At 50.7% G+C, this 22084-nt stretch overlaps 4 protein-coding genes and 1 long non-coding RNA gene across 8 annotated transcripts in view; 3 read left to right on the top strand and 2 right to left on the bottom strand.

Annotated features, from left to right (window-relative positions):
* hiw (MYC binding protein highwire) overlaps window positions 1-18947 on the bottom strand; it is a 44874-nt gene extending 25927 nt beyond the window's left edge. For both annotated transcript variants that reach the window (XM_001355573.4, XM_015185812.2), the window contains exons 1-12: window positions 18477-18947; window positions 16376-17477; window positions 15914-16300; window positions 14735-15848; window positions 13917-14670; window positions 13696-13835; window positions 13074-13630; window positions 11905-13003; window positions 8415-11505; window positions 8209-8356; window positions 8028-8130; window positions 7699-7834 (exon numbers count right to left, since the gene is read on the bottom strand). In XM_001355573.4, the coding sequence (XP_001355609.4) occupies window positions 7699-7834; window positions 8028-8130; window positions 8209-8356; window positions 8415-11505; window positions 11905-13003; window positions 13074-13630; window positions 13696-13835; window positions 13917-14670; window positions 14735-15848; window positions 15914-16300; window positions 16376-17477; window positions 18477-18559 (8714 nt within the window). In that variant the 5' untranslated portion in view covers window positions 18560-18947. The remainder of the gene's footprint in view (window positions 1-7698; window positions 7835-8027; window positions 8131-8208; window positions 8357-8414; window positions 11506-11904; window positions 13004-13073; window positions 13631-13695; window positions 13836-13916; window positions 14671-14734; window positions 15849-15913; window positions 16301-16375; window positions 17478-18476) is intronic.
* Window positions 230-7544, top strand: LOC6902206 (uncharacterized). Of its 2 annotated transcripts, none has more exons than XM_033382736.1 (5): window positions 230-538; window positions 5265-5701; window positions 5788-6165; window positions 6227-6386; window positions 6459-7544. In XM_033382736.1, exons 2-5 carry the CDS (start codon window positions 5534-5536, stop codon window positions 7172-7174), a joined length of 1422 nt encoding a protein of 473 aa, XP_033238627.1. In that variant the 5' UTR covers window positions 230-538; window positions 5265-5533; the 3' UTR covers window positions 7175-7544. The 2 variants fall into 2 exon arrangements, with proteins under 2 accessions (XP_033238627.1, XP_002133733.2); XM_002133697.3 differs by lacking the exon at window positions 230-538 and adding an exon at window positions 1156-1441.
* On the top strand, window positions 17484-19239 carry LOC117184546 (uncharacterized). Its single transcript, XR_004469945.1, has 2 exons — window positions 17484-17897; window positions 19141-19239. It is a non-coding gene; the product is annotated as an uncharacterized lncRNA (long non-coding RNA).
* A 179-nt stretch (window positions 19240-19418) lies between these two features.
* ND-B18 (NADH dehydrogenase (ubiquinone) B18 subunit) lies at window positions 19419-20186 on the top strand. The gene is made up of 2 exons (XM_001355574.4): window positions 19419-19499; window positions 19567-20186. The coding sequence occupies exon 2, from the start codon at window positions 19568-19570 to the stop codon at window positions 19919-19921; it is 354 nt and encodes a 117-aa protein (XP_001355610.1). The 5' UTR covers window positions 19419-19499; window position 19567; the 3' UTR covers window positions 19922-20186.
* Window positions 20187-20429: 243 nt separating this feature from the next.
* On the bottom strand, window positions 20430-21777 carry opm (transmembrane emp24 domain-containing protein opossum). Of its 2 annotated transcripts, none has more exons than XM_001355575.4 (2): window positions 21677-21777; window positions 20430-21549 (listed from the first exon to the last, which is right to left on the bottom strand). In XM_001355575.4, exons 1-2 carry the CDS (start codon window positions 21686-21688, stop codon window positions 20845-20847), a joined length of 717 nt encoding a protein of 238 aa, XP_001355611.2. In that variant the 5' UTR covers window positions 21689-21777; the 3' UTR covers window positions 20430-20844. The 2 variants fall into 2 exon arrangements, with proteins under 2 accessions (XP_001355611.2, XP_015041300.1); XM_015185814.2 differs by having other exon boundaries at window positions 21622-21712.
* Window positions 21778-22084: the final 307 nt, after the last annotated feature.

The raw sequence follows: 22084 nt of genomic DNA, 5'->3' as shown, positions 1-22084 counted from the left end.
TCCTCTGCCTGCGGTTATCCCAGCCATTTCATAGAAACACCAAAATGCTCAATTTGTCACTCAATTATTTTCAGCGATAAGAAATGAGTCGTTTCTATATCGTATATTCGTATCAGCTAGCTACGATGACTCGACATTAGGCATACATCTGAATAATATGAAAAGTATCCTCCCTCCAAAACACACACACGCACATGGATGGATGTACTTAAGGTTCTACTTGAGTTTGAGTTTGAGTTTCGAGCGGTTAGCGGGCAGCTCTTAACAAGCTCTCTACTAAGTGCTTGATGTTTGCCTTTGATTTGATTTGTGTCGTCTTTGTCTCTCTACCGCCGTCGCACCTCTCTCCACTCCGCATTTGCGGGGGCTTGTGTGGCGGAGCAAGTGTCAAGCGCTGCATCATGTCAGGCGGTGGCCGTTCAATTAAGCGCTGCGCAAGCAATCAAAGGAAGAAGCAGTAGCAGCATCAGCATCTCTGTGGCATAGACCACCAACCATCACAGCGACTTCAACCCGAACAAGGTTTATTAAATAAGAGGTAAGGTCTCTGCTACAGTTTCTTATGGGATATACATATGTATGCGCGAAAGCTGCAGAAAACTCAAACCTTATGCCTGACCTTATATGTAATGTACCTTGAACTTGAGCCTCCCCTTTCCCGCATCTTAAGACATATGTACAAAAGGCAAGCAAAGCAAATAAACGCGAAAAATTCTTTCTGTTTTTTGTTGCTGTTGGTTTGGTTCTTTTGAGCGCGCTTAGAAACGGTGCCGACGTCGTCGTCACAGCCAAACTGGCGCTCGTACACACAACAAGAGAGAGAGAGAGCTTTGAGAGTAGTGAGAGACCAGCTACAAGTGGTGGAACTTCAGCCAGAAGCAAGCTAGTTTTGCGATCAACACGAAAAAGCCAAACCAGATATTAACTACTCAACAAATTCCATCATGCGGTAAACACTATCTAGACATTACACAAAAAACACGTAGTACTAAGCCGTTGTAAACTAAGTATTTATGTCAAGTATAATTGATTTTATAGCCAGAGATTTAATGAAAGAAGCAAAAGAACATCCCACTAGGGGGCCAAGTGAACAGCCTCGCCTCGCGCTCTGCTCGCTGTTTTTCCTTCTGGCGGCCGAACGCTGTGCTCTGCTCGCCGCGCTGTCAATGGGGGCTGGGCGGCTGGCGGCTGGTGGTTCGTGGACATCGCGCTTTGGCGCTCAGTTTGTCATTTGCACGCGCTTACGCCGGTTGGGCCAACAACAAAAAGAAAAACAACAGCTAGAGAGCGAGAGCTAGCCGGACGGACCGACCGTCGAACTGACCGCCGTTGCTGTTGTTGTTGCGGTTTTTTGCCGCTTCGCGTCGCGTGTGTTTTAATGTATTAATTTTGTGCGCTGATTTCATTGCTAATGCGAATATTTGCCTTAGCTTTATTTAAAGTACAAATTAACTACATATATTTTTTTGTTGCTTTTTGGTTCTATACATCAAATATTAACCCCAGGGCTTGTGTCTTGTGAGTGTGTGTGCGTGTGCATGTGGCATTTTGGAGCCAGACGCAAGGCGCGTCCATAATAAAGTTCAAAACGATAAAAACAGCCAGAGAGGGCAGCATCAGCGTTGCAGGCAAAAAATTCAGAGAGAAAATAATTCAAACAGAGCGGATAGAAGTCGGAGGCTGGGGCTGAGGCAGACGCAAAGTATATGCAGATATGTCTCCCACTCCATCGGTCGCTCTGCTCTCCTCCTCTCTGGATTCCTTTTCCTTCTGGGCATTGCGTAAGGCAACAACAGCACAACCCACGCATCAAACCAAAACAAACAATCCAAGCCAAAACCAAAACGATGCGGGTCGAGCTCTTAATACCCTTCCGTTTCGATAGAGTCTTTCTCATGTATGTACATGATATTTCTATGCTATAGTCATACGATTTTAAGAGGTTTAAGTTTAAGAGGCTGCATTGCTAATAAAGACAGGCATTAAGTGCGCTTTTAGGGGCATAGACTCGATATCCGTTAAAATACATACATCCTCCGCAAGGAAGGGTATGCCAAAAGAAGGAAAATACGAAATTTTGATGCTGTCTTTGCCATTCGCCTGATGGGAGAGGAGAGGAGACGAGCAAATCATGTAAATTAGCAACGCACAAGTCTGTGTGTGTGTTTGTGTATTTGCTTACGCCCCCTCCGATACAAATTGGCAGACGACACCTTGCCATATATCCATATCCATTATGCGCCCTGCCCGTCATCGTTCGCGTCATCATCGTCAAACGATATTTCGATATTTCAAGGTTAAATGACGACGAAGAAAAGCCAGCGCGAATTAAAAATCTGTTTTTAGTTCTATGTTTTGCTATTACGAAAAAAAACGATTTCAAATATACATACATATGTATGTATGTAAATATATACACAGTAACGCCCAGAGTCAATGTTACGAAAAGTTCAGTTGAATTTTGTGCCAAAACCACGAAAAAGCACAAAATCTAGAATCAGGAATATATTTCATGAGGTAGAAAGCAAAAAGAGCTTTCTACAGAACCCACCAAACCTGAAAGGAAAGCTTGCTGTGTAGAAGAGGAGCTATTGCTACATTTCTTATCCTAAACGTTCTTATCGGAATTGATGATAACACCGATGATGATTCAGGTTCAGGTTGTGAAAAACCTACGAATGATTTGCACAGCAATCAAGTCGTTTCATTGCGACGATTACGATTACGATTACGATTCGATTGGAGGCTTAACGAGTCCAAGCCGTGGATCGTTTGGTGTGTTAATAAATCCATGAAATGTGTTAATTTGTTCATTATTTCCGTCTAATTGAGTAACGGCAGTTGCGGGCGGATTGTGGGGTGGGGGAGACAACGACTGTACTTGACAGGAAATGCAATTTTTGCTTTAATTTAATTTCCTAAGCGATGGTCCGCACAATGAAAACCACTTGATGCATTTGGAAATTCACCCTAAAGGGTTGCCTCTCCACTGCGTCTGCGGCACATCCGGAGCTCTTGAGCCGCAGCGGTGGGGTGGGGCCTTTGCATGCTGAAAGATCTGCGACAGCTGGCGACTAAACTATTGTTGGTTCATCTTTAGTTAGGTTGACCATCCATTTAAGGTGTCAACAGTTGAATGATTGCAGATGATGACTATTCCACATTATCATTCACTTTTAAAATGTGTCAGAGACAAAAGACAGCCTGATGATTTTATTTTCAGAGGTGGAAACAGTTGCAGTTATTCGTAGATACACAGAGAGAAAAAATCGCGTCGCTACCTACACGGCGTCATCCGATAGTCAATGCCTTCGGCAGCTGAGTCGGTCCCCATAATCCAATTTACTATACCATCAGCCTTAACTGATCATATAAATGCAAGAAGTGCCATTCAGATTGTCAAAGTACACGGATCAATCTTTTGAATGGTCAGTGAATGATTAAGGGGCGATTGGGCAAGTCCAAGGCTATTGCCGTACTGACTTTTGTGTAACTTGAGAGATAGTGCTTCGAGTATGCGTATTCGAATTTCTCGACTCGTGCGCAAATATTTGAACAGTCTACTATACACTTGAGATGCAGAGACGGAGATGGAGAGCCAACCAACGACGACGACGCAGATGGCGACGAGCTGTTGACTACATTTCCTTTTGTAAATTAAGTTCTTTAAACAAATGGAAATGGCCATAAACAAATAACAAAGCATAATTGCTCATGTTCGGGCTACCAGAGAGACCCAATACCAGTCACAGTCACAGTCACAAAAGTACAGTATTTCCTATGTGATGGACGACAGTACCGACCTCCAAATTCAATTAACAGCATTCGCCAGAGTCCCAGCATTGATTGAAGTAAAAGAGAAGCTGAAGCTGAAGCAGCAACAGCACAGAAACTAGTGAAGTGATCATCACAATTGGAGAGGGGGTGGGTGTTGTGTTGTGATTCAATTAGAGCCTCAGCCACAGCCACAGATAGTTTCCAGCTTGGACAATCATCGGGCAATTGCGTTAGCTGATGATTATGATCGACACTGTCAACTGTCGAAAGTTATAGTTGGTCAAAGATACCGTCTGTCGATTGGTCCATCGATCATAGCAGAATAACAATGTAAATTCCATGTTGCTATGTATGCACACACTTGATCATAATAATAGGTACACACATCTACGTAAACTTACACATTATGTAAAACGGTTTTATGCAATATATTAAACTTAAAATTAGTTCTCTGTCGGAGGAGAGCCATACTGACTTAGTATCGGGTATAACTGTAGAGCTGCGGTGTCCGCAGCAGCTCACAAACTTACCCCTCGTTTTTTTGTTGCCTAAATGGGACTTATAGTTAATATCTGATGTATCCACGTTTCTTTTTTGTCACCTTTATAATTATTTTTGGCACACATTTAATAAGCGTCTGGCAGGTGTCTCATACCACAATTTTTGGACGCCCTCGCTCATTTTGTTTCGTAAATCTCCCCACAAGTTTATATACATATATAGTATATATAGTACATAAATATAACTATTGTTAATTCTAAAATGAAAATGCAAGCGCAGAAACATAAAGAAAAATGTTTTTTCGCTTACGTACAATGTGGCGGAAAGTAATTACTGGGGGTGCACTTTTTGTGACAAGATCTTAAATACATTACCAGTTTCCTACTTGCTCTTATCAAAAAGACAAAAAGACAAAAGAGACTCATTTGGTCATGTGTTCTCTAACAATTGTAGGAGGTACATTAGGAGGAGCTATTCCATAACAAACTAGCACGACACCGATGTGCTTATTTTTTCGGCCAGTAATGTATCCGAATAGAACACGTACAAAATGTTGTTAAAAATTCCACATACAAGAAAATGTATTATTCTCACCACTAATTCTCTTCCTCTTAATAAATTACTAATCCTAAGACACATTTCTAGTAATTAGTAATTGTCCATAAAAAAAAAAATTACTCATAGACAAAATGCGTGTGTGTGTGCTTTTTGTTGCAATTTTTGAATAAAGATCTTTGGAGTAGGTGGCCCTGATCTATGGACTAGTATAGGCAAACCCAAGAGAACGGCCCCAAAATGTAACTCCACACACACACACACACACACACACAGAGAGAGAGAGAGAGAGAGAGATAAGTTGATGTATCTGTGCATCTGTGTGTGTGTGTGTGTGTGTGTGTGTAGTAGATAAGAAACACCTTCGAAAAGATAAGAGTAGAAGCGAGCGATTTCCAAGCACTATCAGCATTTCCATGTTCAACGTTTAGCCGAGCAGAGGGGTGTCTCCACTCCGCCGTGTGGAAACGAGTGCGAAACGAGGCGAACCACACAAACAGAGAGAAGAGAGGGCGAATAATGTGTAAAGAGTGTGCGGTGAAATAAAGAAAATAATAAGCAATAGCCAGAGACCAGACGACGCAAACGACGCAGACGACGCAGAAAGCTGATTAAAGTAACATGAGTGAAAAATAACTCCAGATAGACACCCACACTCATCCAGACACACACGAACACACACATCCGAAAAGGAAAAACCATGCGAAATATCAGAAATCTCAAGGATCCCACCGCCACCTGGTGGGGAATCCCGATGCTGCTGTTCCTGTTGCTGTGGCTGGTGGGGCCCGGGCATACGGAATTGCACAAAGTCATTTGTCGCGATCATGACACCACCATCACCTGCGACTGCAACAACGAGGAGCAGGTGAGTCATTTAACCAAACCAACCCAACCCCCCATTGATGACTCAACTCCATTCCAACCCACTCTTATCCACATCCGCATCCGCAGGCCATGGTGTTGCCTCAGCTGCATGGTGCCGTCTTTCAGGTGGAGGTGCGCAACTGCCGAGATCTTGTGGTGGAGGCGTATGCCCTGACCAATACCGAGGGTTTGCGCAAGATCTCTTTCCGCCAGCTGGGCCAGCTGGTGCTGAAGGAGTACGCCTTGAGTGTGCCGCGCTATGCCAGTAACAAGGCTTTGATTGTGGAGTTCGAGGCGGTCAATCTCAGGGTGATCGAATCGCACGCCATCAACGGAAACATCGAGGAGATCTCATTCGTGGGCGGACGGATCGATCAGATGCGTCCGTTTGGTTTTACCACCACCAAAAACAGTGCCATATTGCTAAAGATGGATGGTGTCACCATTCAGCGGATTGAGGGCCAGGTGAGGGAACTTAATGTTCTCCTGCTCTTAAACACCTCCAATAAATAATCTCTTTTGTTAGGCCTTCAAAAAGTTTGCCGTGGAGCAGCTAACAATCGCCAATTGCCAGTTCCTGGGTGACCTGCCCACGCGTTCCTTCTACGAACTGGAGGTGCTCAATGAGCTGAGCATGCGCAACAATCGCTTCCAGGTGGTGCACTCGCACGCCTTCTCCTTTAAGCGTAAGTGCCAATAGTCCCATGCCCAGTAATTGCCTTGATTAGCATTCAACCTGCTCCTTCTCCTCCTCGTAGTTGTCTCCAAGCTTAGCCTCAGCGAGAATCATTTTGTGGCTGTGGACGGCGAGTGGCTGGAGGCGCAGATTCGGGATGCGGTCACGCTGCGTGGCAACGACTTTGGGGCCACCAGCGAAATAGCCTTCCGCAGCCTGACCGTTCATCGGAGCTATCAGCTCAGTGAGCGACTGGAGTTGCGATTCAACAACAACACCCTGCGCAGTGCCCGCCCTGGGTCGGACCCCGCAACAGGCCAGCAGCAGGATGTGGCAGCAGCAGCACCCCAGCCACTGCGCTTTGACGAGCGCTTTGCGTTGAGTTTGCGTGAGGTGCGCTACGAGAATGCCTGGAGCTGTGATCAGCTGGACACAAGCGTGGAGCCGCCACTCCCACGCTCCGACTTCTTTCGCCTGCACAGTGAGCAGCTGCTGTTCCCGCGCAACACCCCAAATGGGGGCCAGCAGCGCCAGCAGCAGCAGCAGCAGCAGTTTGTGGCACTCCGTCAGCTCATCCCCGAGCAGTGCCAAGCGACCAGCTATGTGGCCTACATTGTGACGGGCAGTGTGCTGCTGGGGCTGCTGCTGCTCATACTCCTGCTGCTGGTTTGGTGGCGTCTGGCCCAAAGGCGCAAGCGACGCAAACTGGATGTGGTGCAGCCGGAGCCGCGAACCTACAAAGAGACACAGATTGTATACCAAATCGAGAATGCTGGCCTCCTGAAGACTGATTTGTAGACAAACACACAGCACACACACACACAAATACACTCACATCAGACAGGATGCACACAGATACACAGAAACACAGAGCTGAATAGAAGCTAGAGAAGCGGTAGAAAGCGCACCACCTTTGAACCACACACTGAACCACCAATCCACCAATAAGTGACCTTTTGTTGTACCAAAACCATAGCCTAAAACTTAGTCCTTAAAAACCTACACATAAATACAACATACATTTATATAATAATAATTATTATAATCATAATCATTGTCAATTGTAAGTCGCCCTGTAAATAGCTACTGTAGATCGGGGGAAGGGATGGGACGGGATGCAGCATCCAACCACACAAATACATACAAATGTACGAGCATATTGAATAAATCGAGCATCATGCGCTGCGATTAACGATGATCCGAGTTTTATACATATTTATACAGTTTTCCAGCACTGAAAAACCAGAGCCAGGTCTCTATGGGGCATACATATCTTACAATAGAAATCACCCCCCCAATCGCAACCTGCGGCGCGCACTTACCCAATGGGCAGATATGGCTCCAAGGCCTGATGCACGTTCAGGTGTGGATCGGACAGTGCGAATCCCTTGGAGAGCAATGAGTGATGTGCCATAATGGTTTCCTCTACGCCACTCATGTCCTCAACATCCTTGTCCTCTGCGGGGGAGACATAATAATGCATTTAATTAATTTAATTTTAAGGTTTTTCGTTCAGGGTAGAAGGCATTCTAGATTTGTGGATAAGCGGATAGGTCTACAGCTCGATTCAAAAATAGTTCCTAGCGGGAACCTGTACTCGGGAACTGTGTTCCTACGATAAGTACAGTCACAAAGGATGTGTGCGCCTCACCTGGCATATTGAGCTCCTTCTTCATGAGATTGGCACAGCACATGCCCCCCAAATAGGATAGCTCCTGCTCCAGTCGTATCAAACACGAATTGCTGCCACTAATCTGTGAGGAAGAGAGAGAGTGGCAACATCAGCATGGAATAGAAAGGGACAGAGAGAGTGAGAGAGAATGAGTACTTACTGCCGTGGGATTGTCATATCCCACCACCAGACACTTGAAGCCATAGCGATTGTTGTGCGGATCCTGGGCATACAGTGAGGATGTCTCCAGCGAGAATTCCACACAATTGCCGGGCACCACCAGGACACTCATTAGCCAATTGGAGGCGCTGTAAGCCAATAGTAAACATTAAATAGAGCCAGCCTCGAACCTCCTGTGTCACTTACGTGTTGAACTTCTTGATCACAATCCATTCTCTGTCATTGGCATCTTGGGCACGCAGCGGGGACGTGGCACCAGCACTGCCACTGGATGTCCCTGGAGTGCGGCAACAGCTGGCCATCATCAGCTGGGCATTTGCTGAGCGAGTTTTGCCGGCAGCTAGAGCAGCAGCAGCCGTTTCCGATGCCGTCGGTATCACTGTCCTTCGCGACTGGTCCATGGCACTTGGCAGATTGTTGTCCAGCATATCGTAGTAGTCATCCGTCTGGGCGGCCGGCTCGCCAGCCGCCGGCTCTGCCGGTCGCATCGGTATGGATAGCAGCAGGTAATCCTCCAGCTGTGCTGTCCCAGACTGTCCGTCGAACTCGATGGTCATCCACTGGACGCAGGGCGGAAATTCGACGCGGTAGCAACTAATGCTGGCGCTCCGATACGGATGCTCGCTCTCCACCATGCAATAGTGGTTGCTGGTGGTGCTGCTGGATCCCCCAGAGTTACTCGAACTGTAGCTACCTGTAGCTCCTGCTCCTCCTGCTGTTCCTGCTGCTGCTGCTGCTGCTGGAGGTGGGGCTCCTGCTGGAAAATGTTCTCCCTGTTCTGGTGGGGCTGCCTCTGACGGATGCGGAAAATTGGCAGCTACAGCTGCTGCCTCTGGCTGGCGCTGCTCCTTAGATACATGCAGTTGATTGAGGGCTGCAATGTGCGGCAGTATCTCCTTGATCAAGCCGAGTATCTGTACGGAGCTCTTGGGATCGCTGCAGGCCAAATTGGACATGTGCGCGTAGACCAGCGGCAGGAGAGTGTGAAACATGTTCGAGGCGGCCAGATTGAACACCTCCAACAGCTGGAGAGCGGCCACGGGGCAGCCACCACCTGCTGAGCCTCCCACTGCGCCTGCACCCAATTGCACTCCTCTCGCTCCAAGTTCGCCCGCTGCTCCAAGCACAGAGGACACTCCGCCTCCTAAAGCAAAGCCACTGCAACCGGGGGCGCCAGCATCCATGGGCGCCGCCTCTTCAGAGTCCGAGTGTACCAGAAGCGACTGGTGCTGCGGCGAGAATTGCGACACCTGCGGCATCTCTTCCTGGGGCGGGGCTGTCGGCACTGGCTGTTCGGCCATCTCAAAGTCCACTCGCTCGTTGCCATTGATGGGTAGAACGCTTTGGACCTGGCTCTGGCTTGGTATCTGACCGTTGGCCAGGTCATCGGTATCTTCCTCACCGATTTCGGTGGCTCCCATTTCGATTTCCATTTCAAACGGATTCGTGGAGCGTCTCGTGTCGAATGTCAGCGTTTGCATGATGCCCTTGGAGAAGGATTCAATGCGTCTGCCCAGATCCCGGGCCGTGGAATTCTGCGGATCTGCGGCAGCCGCAGAGCTGGCAGGCTGCTGGGCCTGGCCCTGGCCCTGGCCCAGGGGCTGCGGCTGGGCAGCAGTGCGCGAATTGTTGGCCCAGTTAATGTCCATGTGCTCCTCGATGGGCGTTATGTTGTGCTCCGAGTCGATTGTCTGCGTGTGATTGGAGCTGCTGTTGTCCGAGGGCGAGCAAGAGGCAGCCATCGCATTGCGGGCCATGATCAACAGCTCCGTGCACTTTTTGGTGATGTCCGAGGCGATCTGCAGAGCCGTGTCCCGTGTGGACACCTCGTGGGCAATCAGTTGACTGCTGGCCGCCAGCATGCTGGCAGCATCGGCCGCAGCCATGGCCGTCGATCCGGATCCCACGACGCCTGCCTCCAGCTTGACGGGTGTGCTGTAGTACAGGATGCACGGCAGCTGGCCCCTGGCCGGCGTCGTGCCATTGAAGCTCAGATCGCACGCATAGAAGTGGAAATTTGTGCCGCAGGGCCCGCGCACTGTTGGCAGCCCCGAGTCGCCGGAACAGGTGCGCGCCCCCTGGGAGCAGAGGCGCAGGGCGTAGCGTGCGTGCTCCTTGATTTGTACGGGATGCTCGAACTTGATCTCGGCCAGATCGTTGTGCACCGCCTCCTGGTCATAGCTGCCCGACACCGACTCCAGCGTCTCCCATTTGTGCTGCGGCTGCAGGTCCACCGTGTTGTCGAACAGGAGCTCCAGCTGGTAGTCGTAGCTGCCCGAGCCCGTATAGACCATGGCCCCCGCTATGGCAATGCCCGAGCGATCCACCGAAAAGGCGATGGCATCCGGGCCAAAGTTGCCCGTATTCCATGTGCGGCTCAGGTCGCAGCGTGCGAATCTGGCCCCCGTTGAATGGAGGGTGCGGGGCGGCAGAAAGAGCTTGTCATACTCGCCCATGGCTGTTTGGTAAACGATCTCCGCGAGGACGCGGGCCAGCAGATGGCAACAGTTGTCGATGAGGCCCTGGTTGATCCACTCCTTGCCCGGGTAGCTGCCTTCGAGGCTGCGGCTGTAAATCGATTCGATGCGTTGCCGTATGGGGCTGGCAATGATGTCCAGCAGACGGACCAGCACATCCTTGAACGTCCACGTGCTGATCAGAAAGTCACTCTTCTCCTGCTGCGTCCGGTAGATCATCTGCTCAACCAGTATGGGATACTGGTGCGCGTCCGTGGAGGACAGCATCGGCAGGCCCGAGTTGTCGCTGGGACTGATTATCGACTGGCGATCGTTGCCAGGGGCACTCAGCAGCGAGAAGGTGGCACGCAGCTTGACGGTGGGCGAGCACAGACCTGCCAGAATGGCACTAAGCAGGCGAGAGTGGAGGGCGCCGCGGTCCATCTGGGCGAGGAGGTCGCACAGGCAGCTCCATTTCAGCGAGGAGGTGGGATAGAAGGCATCGAAGCAGGCAACAAAGCTCAGATGGCACTCCTCCAGGATCTCCAGTGTCAAGGCATAGCCCTCATCTGTGGCTATGTCCTTGAATATGTCGTCGCAGAAGATGCCAATAAGCAACGCTCGCACATTGCCCACACACTCGGCCAGCTGTATATTCTCGAGATTCGCCTTCCGTGTGATGGGTGTGCCCTGGCCAGGCCCAGATCCGTCAGCGCCGCCTCCTCGTGATCCCCCTGATCCTGCGCCCGATGTGGATGGGTGTTCGCCAAAGTACTTTGACACTGTTATGGGATTGGGCACCACACGCGGCACATGTTTGTCTATAACGAAAGAAAGAATATACATATATAAATATGGGTATTGACTGATCGTTTCCACCAATGGGACAACAGTAGGACTATGGATGAATTGAATGCCACATGCTATGCCGATAGAGTTTTTTCAGCGAAGAGGCACGATTTGAATGAGTGAAAGGGCGGTGTGGGTGGTTTCCGCATTCATTCGAATGTATGCGTTCCTTTTGTGTAATACGCCAGTCTGTCTACGGCTATGTTGCTCAACTGTTGCTAACTCCAATAACTGAAAGTATTTTGGACCACTGGACATGGCGAGTCGAGCCCCACGCATTGTATCTATCTCTAATAGTTTCCATTTCTTGCGATGTGTGGCCCGTCGCGAGCTCTGAAAACGAAGAGGACTGAATTAGGACTGTCTCTCACCTTTGCTTGACTTTGACTCCAGCTTGGACAGGGCAGCAGACATGCTGCCACCACCGCCGCCACCAGCACTGCCAGAAGGGCCGGAAGAACCGCCCTTGTTGTGCCGACCACCGCCACCGCCACCACCGCCTGTACTGGCTGTGGTAGTGGATCGCTGTGGATAGATCTCGTTGGTGTACTTGCGCAACAGTCGAAGACAGGATTTGTTCACGTAGCCGAGATACTGCAGCGACTGTTGCAGCTGGAGGGGACGCGAGCGATCGCTCTGCTCGCGCAGCTGCGTCTTGAAGCTCTCCCACGACCAGCTGAGCAGGACGACAAGGCTCTCGAAGCACTCGCGGCTAACGCTATTGGCAAAGGCGCGCGATATGCGCTGGACAGGATCGGCGTCCAGCGGTGCTGGTGTTTGCTTGCAGTCCTGGGTGACCAACCGATACAGGATGGCGGGTATTTGGCCCGAGTTGACATCCGTGCCGTTGTTGGCCTTCTTGCTGGACTTGAACGAGAACACCACCTGGTCCTCGGTGGTGACCGAGGCCTGACCGCAGGATCCACAGTCCGAAGAGGGACCCGCGATGCGTGCCCAGACCAGATACCAGCGACCCGCGGCCGCACTCACCGGCTTGGGCAGCAGAATGTGATGCTTGCTCCGCGCGGCACACTCGTAGGGCACCTCCTTGGTCTCGCTGAGGAGGACGCCCTCCTTCTCGTACCCGCCACCGTCGGTGCCCAGATCGAAGAGCTTCACCTTGCAGCTGTATTCGCCGCGTCCGCCGAACATCCCAAAGCCGCACAGCACAATGTCCGTGTCCGAGGCGAAGCGTATGGCCTCCACACTATGTCCGGAATAGCCCCAGCCGCCGCCAAAGTTGTCGAAACGATTCACGACCTGATAGTCGCCCCCAGGGGTCTCCGTGGTCTGGTGTATGGCCTTGGGCAGCGTCTGCTCGAAGCAGTACGGTATGTTGTCCTGGGCGGAGGTGAGTATGTCCAGGCAAGCCAGCAGATTCAGTGAGCCCTGCGACCGGGAGACGCGTGCCTCTGCCTTTATGGGCAACGACAGCTCTGGCGAGAGCAAAGCCCTGTAGTTGGCCGCATTCTAGAAGGGATTCAGAGGGGTTTTAGAAGGGCATTCAGTAGGTGTTACTAGGTCCTGGGGGTGTACGTACCTCATCGCTTTCGGATATATCGCTGGCCACCACATTGTGGCAGCGTATCCTCCGTGAGACACCGTCGAAAACCCACAGCACATTGTAGCTGGGGTCCATGGCAAAGGCCAGCTGTTGCGGGGACTGCACTTGGTCCGGCGGGGAGCCCGGGCCCCCCATCTCCAGTCGCTGTCTCAGAAACCGACGCGGACGTGGTATACATCCGCCGCTGCCAGAGGCCACAACTGCCACTCCCTCCGGCTCCTCAAAGATCTGATTCCGTCCTTCGTGCATGCTCCTTGACATCTGCTCATTGATCGGTACGCCAGCGGTGGCCGTGCCCGCCAGGGCAGTCAGCAGCGAGGAGGACGAGTGGGCCACGGGTTCTGCTATTGCCGGCGAGGCCATAACCGGTGTGGCCGCATCGGCCTGTCCCTGCTGAGGCTGCGCCTGCGACTGCGATTGCGCCTGCATCAGTTGCAAAAAGTTGCTCTGGCCGCGATAGTGGGCCGTGCAGCTGCCATCACGCCTATTGATGGACAGGGTGTGAAAGGAGAGCGGTATGCTAGGCACAAGCACTGCAAGAAAACACGAGATTGGAGATTAGTTCTGCTTAGACTGGAATGTAGGCGAGGGCGCTCACAAATTGTCTTCCTGTTGGCCACCACATGCATCTTGGGCAGCATTTGGGCGGTGATCAGCGACTCGTCGATCTTGATAAACGTCTGATCCCCATTGGCCCCGATCCAGGTGACTTTTTTGCCAAAGCTAGGACCCAGGCCACTGCAAAAACGGAAGAAAACCGGAGATTAGGGATCACTCCAACTGGAAGTTATTTGTGGGTGGGGGGCGGCAGGGGCTTACAATACAGCTGCTGGGGAGCAATTCCACAGGAACTTTTGCCTTTGGGTCAGCACGGGACAAGAGAAGTTGGGCATCAGGGACGCCAGTTCCTTGGAGCAGCTGGGCAGGACACTGCCCTCTTGAGCCGCAACAGCAGCAGCAGGTCCATCACTTGATCCAGATGGTCCAGCATTTGTGATGCTGGGTTCTTCTTCCTGTGCCTGTGCCTGTGCCTGCGCCTGTGCAGGAGTACCCGGACTCTGTCCTGGTCTTTGGCTCTTGTCCACATTCGGGCCAAAATCACTGGGCAATCGACCCAGCTGTCCCTTCTGGTAGTTTCCAAACGTATAGACCATCCCCTTGTGCGTCAGCAACACCGAATGATTGCTCCCAGCCGCCACTTGACTGATGGCTCCCTGGACCTGGACACGCACCGGACCACTGACCGGCTGGAGGTCCCCACTGCCCAGCTGTCCGTACTGATTGCTGCCAAACGTATAGACCTCGCCGGCCAGCGTAAGGACCACGGTGTGATGGAGGCCACATGCCACTTGGACCACGGGCGAGGTGCTTGGCAGCTGCAGCAGTTGCGGCGCCAGCGGAGCCACGCGCGGGGGATCCTTGTCCAGATCGGTGGGTGTTGCGGCGCCCCCGCCAGCAGCGCCCGTCTCCAGTTCGCAGGGTTTCTTCTCTTTGCGTCGCATGAGGAGCGTCTTGGAGCGCTGCTGTCGCTGCTGCATCTCCGTGGATAGGGTCTTTAGTTCCCGGTTGGCATCTAAGGCAAAACAAAACGGAGGTGTTAAGTGAGTAATGCATTCAGATCTTCAGATCCTACGCACCATTATCGTTATCCTGCAGGGCAATACAGGTGGCACACAGGCCGCACTTGGCACACCCGGCATCCCCATGGCCGCAGGGGCAGATGCTGCCCGCCAGCCTCTGTTCGAGCGGTACATTCAGGGCCGACACACAGCTGACATTGTAGCCAGTGCATTCGCGGCACACAATGCAGACGCGGCACTGGCCCTGCACCAAGCTGTGGTCATCGTAGTCGCACAGGGCCGAAAGGTCCAGCTTGTAGCGCTTATCCGGCGGCAGTAGGGCCGCAAAGCAGGATGCCGCGGACGACGATGAGGCCACATCCTTGACGGGCTGCAGCTTGTTAAAGATGCGTCCGCACTGGCCCTTGTTGTTCAGGCCAAAGGAGAAGAGCTGCCCCTTGGCATTGAGCGCCACACAATGGGCCTTGCCCAAAGCGACCTTCGTCACATGCTGGTCCAGTAGTTCCGTGACAAAGCCCATAGCATCACAATGGGCCGTGTCCTTCCCGTACATGATCAGTTTCCCCGCCTTGGTGACGAACGCAGAGGTGCCATTGTTGCAGGCGGCATGCACCACCACGTGCCCATCGATTTTGGTCATCTTTTTGGGCTTGACGGCCTTCGGCTGCCTGCGGTTCTTGCTGGTGTCCCCGTCCTCGCCGCGTCGGGCTGTGCCAGCAAAGAAAACGGTCCCATCATCGTTCACCAGCAGCGCATGGATGCCATCGTGCCCGACGGCCACATGGACAATATGCGCCGCCTTGGATATGATCAGTTCGGTGAGCTTTAGCGACGGCGTACGACCCACACACTTGAGGCCGAGGGCCGTTGATTTGCCATAGTAGTAGACGCGTCCGTTGCTGGCCCGAACCAGGCCGAACTCCTTGCCGCAGGCCATCCCCATCACATCCACATCCGCATCCCGACAGGTGGCCGGTAGCTTGGGCTCGAAGCTGTTGTGCGATGATTGGATGCGCTGCACCTGATGCTGGTTGAGCAGATCATCCTCAAAGGCAGCATAGCCCAGGGTGCGGAATTTCTTGCGGGCCAGCTGCAGGGGCAGCTCGAAGGGCTGCGGTTCGCTGCTGTAGCTGTTGTGGTACAGATTCAGCTTCTTCACCACCAACGTGTCCTGTAAAACGGAGCAAAATGAGCAAGAATTATGGGTTAAGGACTAAGGACTAAGGCCACACTCACATCGCGATTGCTGCAGATGGCATGGAGTGAGTCGTCATCGGTAAATAGGACATAGTTGATGCCCTCACGCATGGGCAGCATATTCAAAGGACTCATCGACTTGAGGGCCAGCGTGTCCAGGCCCACCAGCTGCAGCTGATCGCCCGTATTCCGGCGACAGTTCCTTCTGAAATACAAATGCCCGGCACTGTAGCCCAGCCAGGCATTTCGCTCCCGCGTAAAGTCATCGTTCTGCGCGTACACATGCCCCTTGTAGGAGCCCCCAAAGCCAGTGCCGATCTTCAGCAGATATCCATCGTACAGCAGATATAGAAAGACACCATCGCAGGCCATGGCCGGGGCCGTTTCGGGACCTCCTGGCCCCACTTCGGGCAACTTCAAGGGGAACTAAAAGAAAACAAAGCACAGCGACAGCATAGATGCAATCCCTAGATTCACAGGATGTCGTGTCCGCCCACTCACCTCATCGATCAGGGAATTGTGCGGCACTCCGTGACTATGAAAATCCGGACGTGTGGGCTTGTTCAAGGCCGCACTGATCACCGTGTGCTGGAGGGCGGCCAGCACAGCCGGCAATTGGACAATCTGGGCCGAGAGTTGCCGTGGCGACATGAGCATGGCGGCAATCGCCTTGAGCATCTTGCCAGTGTCCCCGCGGGCAATGCAGAGGCCCAGGAGGGCGGCACAGGCCATGGCCGACCAGTTGGCCTCGGCTCCCGTGGTGGAGTTGAGGGCAGCCGGCATGGTGGCCAGATCAAGCAACAGGTCGTACAGCGGGTTGATAAGCTCTTCTGGTTCCATCTTGAAGGACTCTGGCTGCTGGCCCTGGATAACGTCGAGCAGGGCCTTGAGCGCCTTGGTGCAGAGCAGTGGCTGAATGTGGCGGGCGTCGGCAATCAGCTCGAAGAGGCTGCGCAGTCCAGCGCCCACGATGAGCGGAACGGTGGCGTAGACGGGCTCCCGTTCGGTGGGCTCCTCGGTGTCAGAGTCTGCATCGCTGTTGGCACTGTCGCGACGGTTGCGCTTCTCGGCAGAGCCACCCGCAGCTCCGGGTCCGATCACCACACCAATCAGGCCAGCGATGGCAGCTCCGCCAGGTGCTATGCCGGGCCCAGGGCCACCGCCGAGCGCCCCGGCGGCTAGGGCCAGTTGAGCGTGACATGTGCAGTCCAAAATGTTGCTGGCCAAGCAGCTGGCGGCACACAGCAGGCAGCAGGAGGAGTCCAAATTGGCGGCCCACTTTTTCAGGCCCATTCCGGCCTCCCTGCCACCGCCGCCGCCCTCCTGAAGCAAGGCATATCTAGTCTCCGCTTCCAGGACTGTGGTGCGAATGGCCGAGAAGACGGCAAACTTCGAGGCATTCGGCTCTAGCTCGATGTGGCCCGCCGGGAACGAGGGCATGATCATCAGCTGCTCCTTGACCAGTGGCGGATCCAGGGGATTTACAATGCTACCGGGATTCCCATCCAGCACGGCGGCGGCAGCAGCGGCCGCCATCGCTGCCGCCGACTTCTCCTTGCGGCTTTTGCGCTTGGTGAGGGTCCTCCTTTCATTGTGGGCTCGCCTGCGGAAGGGCCAAGAGAGTATCGATTAAACAAATTGTGTGGCTGTGGGACGAAAAGAGCGTGGGTGGACATTCCTATGGATTAGTGTTGGGTAAACATTGCTCCTTTTGGGGAACATGTTCACTTGTTCTTTTTTAGTAAGTGAATCAACTCCAAACTCCACCAAACATTTTGACACAAATAAAATACGTTACATTTCAATTTTAATCAAACATTTAAAACTAAAAAAAAAAATTGCAATGATTCCAATGATTCACTATACTTTCGAAGTATCGAATATACTTCGAATTAGCGACATACTGAATTTTCAAAAGAATAAACAGTTTTGCCGGTAATACAAAAAGTGTGAAGTAAAAGCAAATATGAGCAACAACTGCCAGAACGCAAAATGCCCTTTAAGGAGCAAAATTTCGCAAAAAGTGAGTAGAAAACAAGTGAGCAAACATGAACAAGTGAACAACAAAGAACAAGTGAGCAAAAAAGAACAGCTTGGAAGGAACATGTTCAGTTTCTCACTTAAATGAACAACACAACACTACTATGGATTCAGGCTTGCAGTGGAGTAACGGCACCGACGCTGCCATGACTGCATGCGCGCACTCGATATATTTCCAATCGGAAAATGGACCAACGGAAATTGAAATTTGAAAAAGTGATGCAGGTCGCGGTCTTTTTGGTCTCGCTTCTCGAATGGCAACAAACAAAACAACACAAACAACACCAAAATAGGCAGGCAGGCGGCAAGTGGGAAGCAAAAGACCAGCTGGCGCGCAGCCGGGTCAGCTGATGCAGCGGTGCTGCCCATTTGTCGAGCCCGGGCTGCGACTCATTTCAACCCCGTTTTGGCATCACTTTTGCCGGGGGTTGAAGACCTAGATTGACGGCGGAGGGCGGAGGAGAGAGAGTGCAACTGCGACTGCGGCGGTTCGATCGATTTTTCAACCCCACAGAAGCAAAAGAGGGATACAGCTATTGTCCTTTGTAGTTATTAGGATTACCTGCGTGTTTGGTTTGTAAACAACTCGTAGAAATGATCACCATATTTCATGGGATTCAATAGTCCCACCATATTTGCGGGCATTTTTCCTTGAGCGCGGTCAAATCGATATTTTCTTCTCTATATAGATATCTTTATATATATATATACACCTCTGTAAAAACGTACTGCGTGGGCAGCAGCAAACCGTACCGAAGAAACCGTACCGTTAGCGTTTAACAAGCGAAAATATTTGCGAACTTGAATTTATCTTTGGCTAATTTATTGCACAAAAATTACGAACATAAAAAAATTTAATTAAACAACTAAGAATTAACTATTTGGCATTGGCATTCTAATAAAATATTGCTAAAACTTGAACTTAACTATAGCCTACGCCATTTGCCATTTGCACTCCGCGGACACACACACTTGCAGCAAGTAGCACAACATTTTAAAAGTTTCCGATGGAAATGTCGATATGTCGATGTTTAAACCATTCGATGGCGAAACCATCGATGGAAGGACTATCGATGGTTATTGGTCGTCCTTGCACGAACTAAGTTCATCCCAACGAACCACTATTAAAAAACCGCTACATAAGATTTGAGTTTGAAGGCGAAAAACAATTATGGTTTTAAATTCTCCTTATAGATCCAACGTAATTAATAATGTCTTTTTCACAGGTTGATATTTTGTGACCTGCAAGACCATACACTGAACAAAATTTCATTGAGATAGCTTTAGAACTCAGTTACTTTCTGCCGTTACCTTGAAATTTTCTTTAAAATGTTGGAAATGGTAGTAATCGGATTAAATTATGAGTTCAGAACTGAGGGTCTTAGCTAGCTAGTAATATTGAACCGAATATCAAAAACGAGGAATATGATGGAACTTGAATAATTCGTCAGTATATTTACGGTATATTTTGAAAATGAGACGGTATATTTCTGAGGGTCGGACGTTATATTTTAACGATAAATCCGCGGTCACACTGGACAGCAGGGCCGCAACAAAAAAATCGACGAGAAAACAAAAATTTTACGTAATTTATTTAGTGTGATTTTAAATGATTTTGCATGCCCTAACAATGTTCTTTGACTTCCCCATAGGATGGGCAACGCTGTGAATCACTATCTGAGGCCAGATGTGACACCAGGTCCGGATGTTGTGCCTTCATTCGATCCCATGTTGGGATTTACTTCTCGCAAGGAGCGTGTCATGATCGCCACTCAGGAGGAGATGGAATCGGTTAAGCTGCCGCTCGAAGACCGTGACTATTGTGCCCACAAGCTGATCGCCTACCAGGCCTGCCGCTCGGACAAGTTCCCCTTTGTCTATCAGTGCGCTCATGAGAAGCACGAGTACTTGACCTGCGAATACGAGGACTATGTGCTGCGCATGAAGGAGTTTGAGCGCGAGCGTCGCCTGCTGGAGCGCCAGAAGCGCCTGGACAAGGCGGCCTAGGCTCTGGCTCTGGGCTTGGTCTTGCTGTTGATCCTTCCCCCCAACACACACATAAACAAACCACAAACAGAAACCCGGGCCCGAAACCTCTGCGTGCGGAGTGCAAGATAAAACGATGATGCTGCAGCTGCCACTCCAAACACTGCCCGTTGCAGGCGAGCGTTCCGTTTCCTGAGGGAAATGTCGATAATAAACACCAATGCTAGTAATAATGTGGATGGCTTACCTTTTTTTTAGTGAATTAAATGACAAAACTGTTGAAAAACCTCCCCGCTAAAGATTCCTTCAGATGCCTCGCTTTCAGGCAGAGCAGAATATGCATTCCAATCCGAGAGAGCTAGAGGGAAATGGAACTCTGTCAGGGCAGAGAATGCATCCTTGGCAAAAATAGATAGGATCGCAGGCCATAGTAGCATCCAAGAACGGATATAATTGCCTAAGTGACCAGAGTAGGGGAAGAGTGGACATAGCTGGCCCAGTGGAACGCGTCCACATCACAAAAGGTATCTCGTTTTGATTTGCTTTCACTTTATTCTTGTATTTATTTCATATAACCTCGTAATATTGCTTAGAATTAAAAATTGCTTTTGTTTAACAATGCCTACACAGTCACACACACACTCACGCACGCAAACACACACGTTGGTATATATATATATATATATATAGTCAATATATATATATGGTAGATACATCTGATTTCAATAAATATGCATGCATGAAGAACTATATAGAACTAAGATGATGGCAAGCGGCTGCGGCTTATGGGCCGTACAATGTCTTACATACTAATTGGCATCGACAATCGTCCAATGTTGAAATTCTGTTGGACATGGACATGGACCTGGATGAAAATGATCAAGCTCTCGCATCTTTGGTAAACACTCCACAGTCTTCTCCGGCTGGCTGGCGGAGTTGCTTCATCAAATGCCCAGCTTGCGCCACAGGTGATGCATGCGACCATGGGTCTCGAAGATGCTGCGCAGCATGAAGACCTGGATGAGACCAACGCCAATCATGGCACTGATCTGCAGCATCGACCAGTGGTTGACCTTCTGGAAGTTCGTCTCCGCCAGATTGCGGTCGCGGGCCTCATGCGATCGGAGCATGTCCTGCAGCTGGCGGGCCTTATTCAGCTGCAGACGAATGCGGCCGATAAAATCCATGATGTCCTGCACCTTCATGTCGTAGTATTCGTCGGGCGTGAGATCGGCCAGATCCTCGTTCCACTGTGTGTCGCCATGATGCTGATCGCCCTCACGCTCCACAATCAGCTCAAAGAAGACCGTCTTGCGGTTGTACATGCTGAAGCTGTTGTCGAAACAGAAACGATAGTCGCCCTCCTTCTCCACATCGTGACGGTGCATGTTGTCCGGCTTCTTTAAATCACTGACTATCACCAGGCCAATGGGATCGAGCAGGGTGAAGCTGATGTCCAGGTCCCCATGCCCACCATCGATCACCTGGTACTCAAAGTCAATCGTCTCGCCCTGCTTGACGCTGTGGTACAGGCACTCCGTCTTGCGGGCATCCACATAGACGGTCATCTCCTTGTCATAGCCATTCACCGGCAGCACCACACAGAACAGCGGCAGGAGAAGCAGACAAGCCAACAGATTCACTTGCGGCTGCGGAGGGGGAACGGAACGGAATGAGCAATGAGTAAGCGTTACCAAAATACACACATTTTCATATCTTGCCTCTTATCGTGCACGCAGAGGCTTTTTTTATCGTGCCATTTTTTCTTGCGCTTACCGTTGTTTTCATTGCGACTAGTGTTCAGTGTGACCGCTGACTTACGATACTTGCGATACGGTCTGACCTTCAGAAATATACCGAACTACGTCACAGATTAAAAAATATACCGTAAATATACTGACGAAATATTTGCACCCAAGTTGCATCATATTCCTCGGTTTTGATTTTCGGTTGAATATTACTTGTTAGCTCGATGCTGATCACGATTTGGTATTCATTGTGGCCTGGAACATTTCTCTAAATGAAATTTCTACACGGTTTCTATATTGGTGCCTTGGACAAGAGGGTGGTCCACAATTTGCACGGTGTGTGAGCATTTCGTCTAGCTCACACCATCTCATTTTTAAAATATACCGTAAATAACCGATGAAAAAACGAACTTAACCGTCTTAGCCGTCCTGTGGA

This window comes from Drosophila pseudoobscura, chromosome X, assembly GCF_009870125.1.
Source record: "Drosophila pseudoobscura strain MV-25-SWS-2005 chromosome X, UCI_Dpse_MV25, whole genome shotgun sequence".
Lineage (NCBI taxonomy): Eukaryota > Metazoa > Arthropoda > Insecta > Diptera > Drosophilidae > Drosophila > Drosophila pseudoobscura.
Note: the sequence above shows the minus strand (reverse complement) of the source record. Positions and strands in the feature narration are given on the sequence as shown.

Bases quoted from the DNA above. Each gene is read 5' to 3' on its own strand.
- ND-B18 (XM_001355574.4), top strand. From the start codon at position 19,568: ATGGGCAACGCTGTGAATCACTATCTGAGGCCAGATGTGACACCAGGT.
- LOC6902206 (XM_033382736.1), top strand. From the start codon at position 5,534: ATGCGAAATATCAGAAATCTCAAGGATCCCACCGCCACCTGGTGGGGA. The intron at 5,702-5,787 runs GTGAGTCATTTA...CCGCATCCGCAG, and splicing joins ACTGCAACAACGAGGAGCAG to GCCATGGTGTTGCCTCAGCT. The intron at 6,166-6,226 runs GTGAGGGAACTT...CTCTTTTGTTAG, and splicing joins TTCAGCGGATTGAGGGCCAG to GCCTTCAAAAAGTTTGCCGT.